The 2,420-nt window shown below is 37.6% G+C and overlaps 1 protein-coding gene across 1 annotated transcript; it reads right to left on the reverse strand.

The window, feature by feature from the left end:
* Positions 1–904: 904 nt before the first annotated feature.
* LOC129892604 (xyloglucan endotransglucosylase protein 7-like) lies at positions 905–2,217 on the reverse strand. The gene is made up of 3 exons (XM_055968187.1): positions 1,894–2,217; positions 1,600–1,793; positions 905–1,491 (listed from the first exon to the last, which is right to left on the reverse strand). Exons 1-3 carry the CDS (start codon positions 2,146–2,148, stop codon positions 1,077–1,079), a joined length of 864 nt encoding a protein of 287 aa, XP_055824162.1. The 5' UTR covers positions 2,149–2,217; the 3' UTR covers positions 905–1,076.
* Between the last annotated feature and the right edge of the window lie 203 nt (positions 2,218–2,420).

Genomic DNA, 2,420 nt, shown 5'->3' on the forward strand with positions numbered 1-2,420 from the left:
ATCCTGCAATGGATTGGAGACCAGTACTTTTATGTATGCTTGATCAAATTTGTCTGTGTAATTTGAAAATGAAGTGTTCCTTTCTCAAATGTTGATATCCCTGTCGTCTTTGGACCTGAGATGCCATTCCTTATTTGTTTTCTACTTCTGCAGGCCAATTAGAGAAGTAGGGTTAAAGCTTGCTTCAGAAGTTTTGAGGTGTTCAACTGCAAAACCTGGTTGAATTTACTGGTCCTTTTGCTGAATTTGTAAGTACATTGTACTTAAGTAGGGAATGAAGCCATCGGTCCGCAAAGCATGTCAATCTTTGTATTATAATTGACAAAATCCATTGTGCCATTCATAGAGAAGAAAATTGCTTTTGCATATTGAATCTATTCCGTTTTATCTTTTTCTGAATTTTGACCTATCTATTCAAATTCGATCGAGAATCAATTGCTAAATTAGCTTTCCGGGTGTGATCAGTGCAAAAGCACAATTTGGTTTCTCTCACTTCATTCTAGATTTGGTTTCTCCTGCCAGAAATCTGATTGAAAATGAAAAGCATCAACTATTAACGTACAGATTCTAAAACAGATGTCTGCTCTGTGATAAGGATTTACAAGATTCGTTTATTAAGATTTTAGGATCTTCTTTGAGATGATGTGAACTATGCTTTATTTTTTTACGATTCCAAGTTGGAGGAGGTTTGAAAATTGTTCTACATTTACTGCATGACATCTGACAGTGGTAAAGAGCTAATCCATAGGTGTGGAAGTCTTTTCATGTCCATGGTAGAGTTGGTATCCCTTATCCCCTCTATCATCGCTGTAAACATTGGTTACTGATGTGTTTCCTAAAGCGTAATTCTAAGTCATCATATCGTGCATCTTGAGTTGATAATTGTGTGTAAAGATGGACATGCTTGGCAGGAAAACTATTCATTGTTATTTCTATTTCATGATTACAAAAAGAATAAAGAATATATTGCTTACACAAATAATTACCACTATGTTCTTCTTTCCCCAGATATCCCAGAGAAAATTAAAGAATAGAAAAGTAAAACAAAGATACTTTTACATTCATAGACTATATCCTTAGAACCTTGAACGATTGCATTCAGGAGAAAAGCCTTGAGAGAACCTTTTAGCATCCGCACAGTAATTGTAGATCATGTATTTCTGCTGAACCCATCTAAGCCTATTTCTGCCATTAGCGTTCAGTTGTTGAGTTTGCCATGTCTGATCATTATTTACTGAGTCCGTCTTAGAGCCTCCACAAGACGAAGTAGATGATGCAGCTGACCAAACACAAGCATTAGTATTGAAATTCCTGTAAGAAGCTGTAAATGGAGCCATAGACCAATCCGTCTTCACCCGTCCTCCTTGTGTTGCCCAGTCATCAGCATTCCATAGACTTGCGTAAACTCTCATTGCTTGATTCTTTGGGAATGCAACACCAAGTGCTTCGTAGTTGTTGAACACTCTTATTGGGATGTTGTCCACCAAAAATCTGGACAATTAGAAAAAATAAATCCCCAAAATGTAAGACATGAACACTAAAGTAACCATTTGTAATTGTTTAGACTAAGATTAGAAGTATCTTTATTTTGTAACCTACATGATGCGTTGAGAGTTCCAAACAATAGAGTAGGTGTGGAACGACGAGGTGGGATCGAACCAGAGGCGAAACTGTTGTTCTTTGTTGCCTTTTCCTTGAGAGTAAACGTTGGTGTGAACCGTGTAAGGTTGTCCTGATGAATTACCTAGAAACTCGAAATCAATTTCATCGTGCCCCGCTCCTTGAGAAGACAACTGCAAATTGCACAAAACAAACAAACAAACATTTCAGGACATGTATGTTTTATTATTTAGTTGTTACTACTAGTTAAGAAGTTTAAACTGTGTTACTTACGTAGAATGTGGTGACAGTGCCAGCAGAATTTCCAGGTACTAGTTTAATCTGCATATCGAATCTTCCAAATAAATATTCCTTCTTGGACTGAAATCCGGAACCTGAAATTCTGTCAAGGGACAATGCGAGAATTCGCCCTCCATCTTGTATCTGAGCGCGCTGGTCACCAAACGTGACCGTCGCGTCTTGGTAGAAATTATCAGCCCATACAGGGGATAACAAGATAAGTGCAAGAAGAGAAAGCTGCAGCAACATTATAGAAAATCTTGAGAAAGCAAAGGATTACTAATAAATTAGAGTTGTTTTGTGAATGTGTTTGATATTGAGAGATAATGGATGGATATATATATATATATATAGTAGAGTTTACATAGGGAGGAGGAAGGATCGAAGAAGGGGAATTAATTAGCTGTGAATTGAAATGTAACGCGTTTGTTTGGAGATTTGTCTAGGGGCTGTGACTTGGGATGTGTGGTGGGTGGGGACAGCTAGAAGATCCGTAGGGGTTGGGTGACAGTGACACATTT

The sequence above is a fragment of the Solanum dulcamara genome, chromosome 6 (assembly GCF_947179165.1).
Source record: "Solanum dulcamara chromosome 6, daSolDulc1.2, whole genome shotgun sequence".
In the NCBI taxonomy this organism is placed as follows: Eukaryota; Viridiplantae; Streptophyta; class Magnoliopsida; order Solanales; family Solanaceae; genus Solanum; species Solanum dulcamara.

Bases quoted from the DNA above. Each gene is read 5' to 3' on its own strand.
- LOC129892604 (XM_055968187.1), bottom strand. From the start codon at position 2,148: ATGTTGCTGCAGCTTTCTCTTCTTGCACTTATCTTGTTATCCCCTGTA. The intron at 1,794-1,893 runs GTAAGTAACACA...TGCAATTTGCAG, and splicing joins GCACTGTCACCACATTCTAC to TTGTCTTCTCAAGGAGCGGG. The intron at 1,492-1,599 runs GTAGGTTACAAA...CTAATTGTCCAG, and splicing joins TGGAACTCTCAACGCATCAT to ATTTTTGGTGGACAACATCC.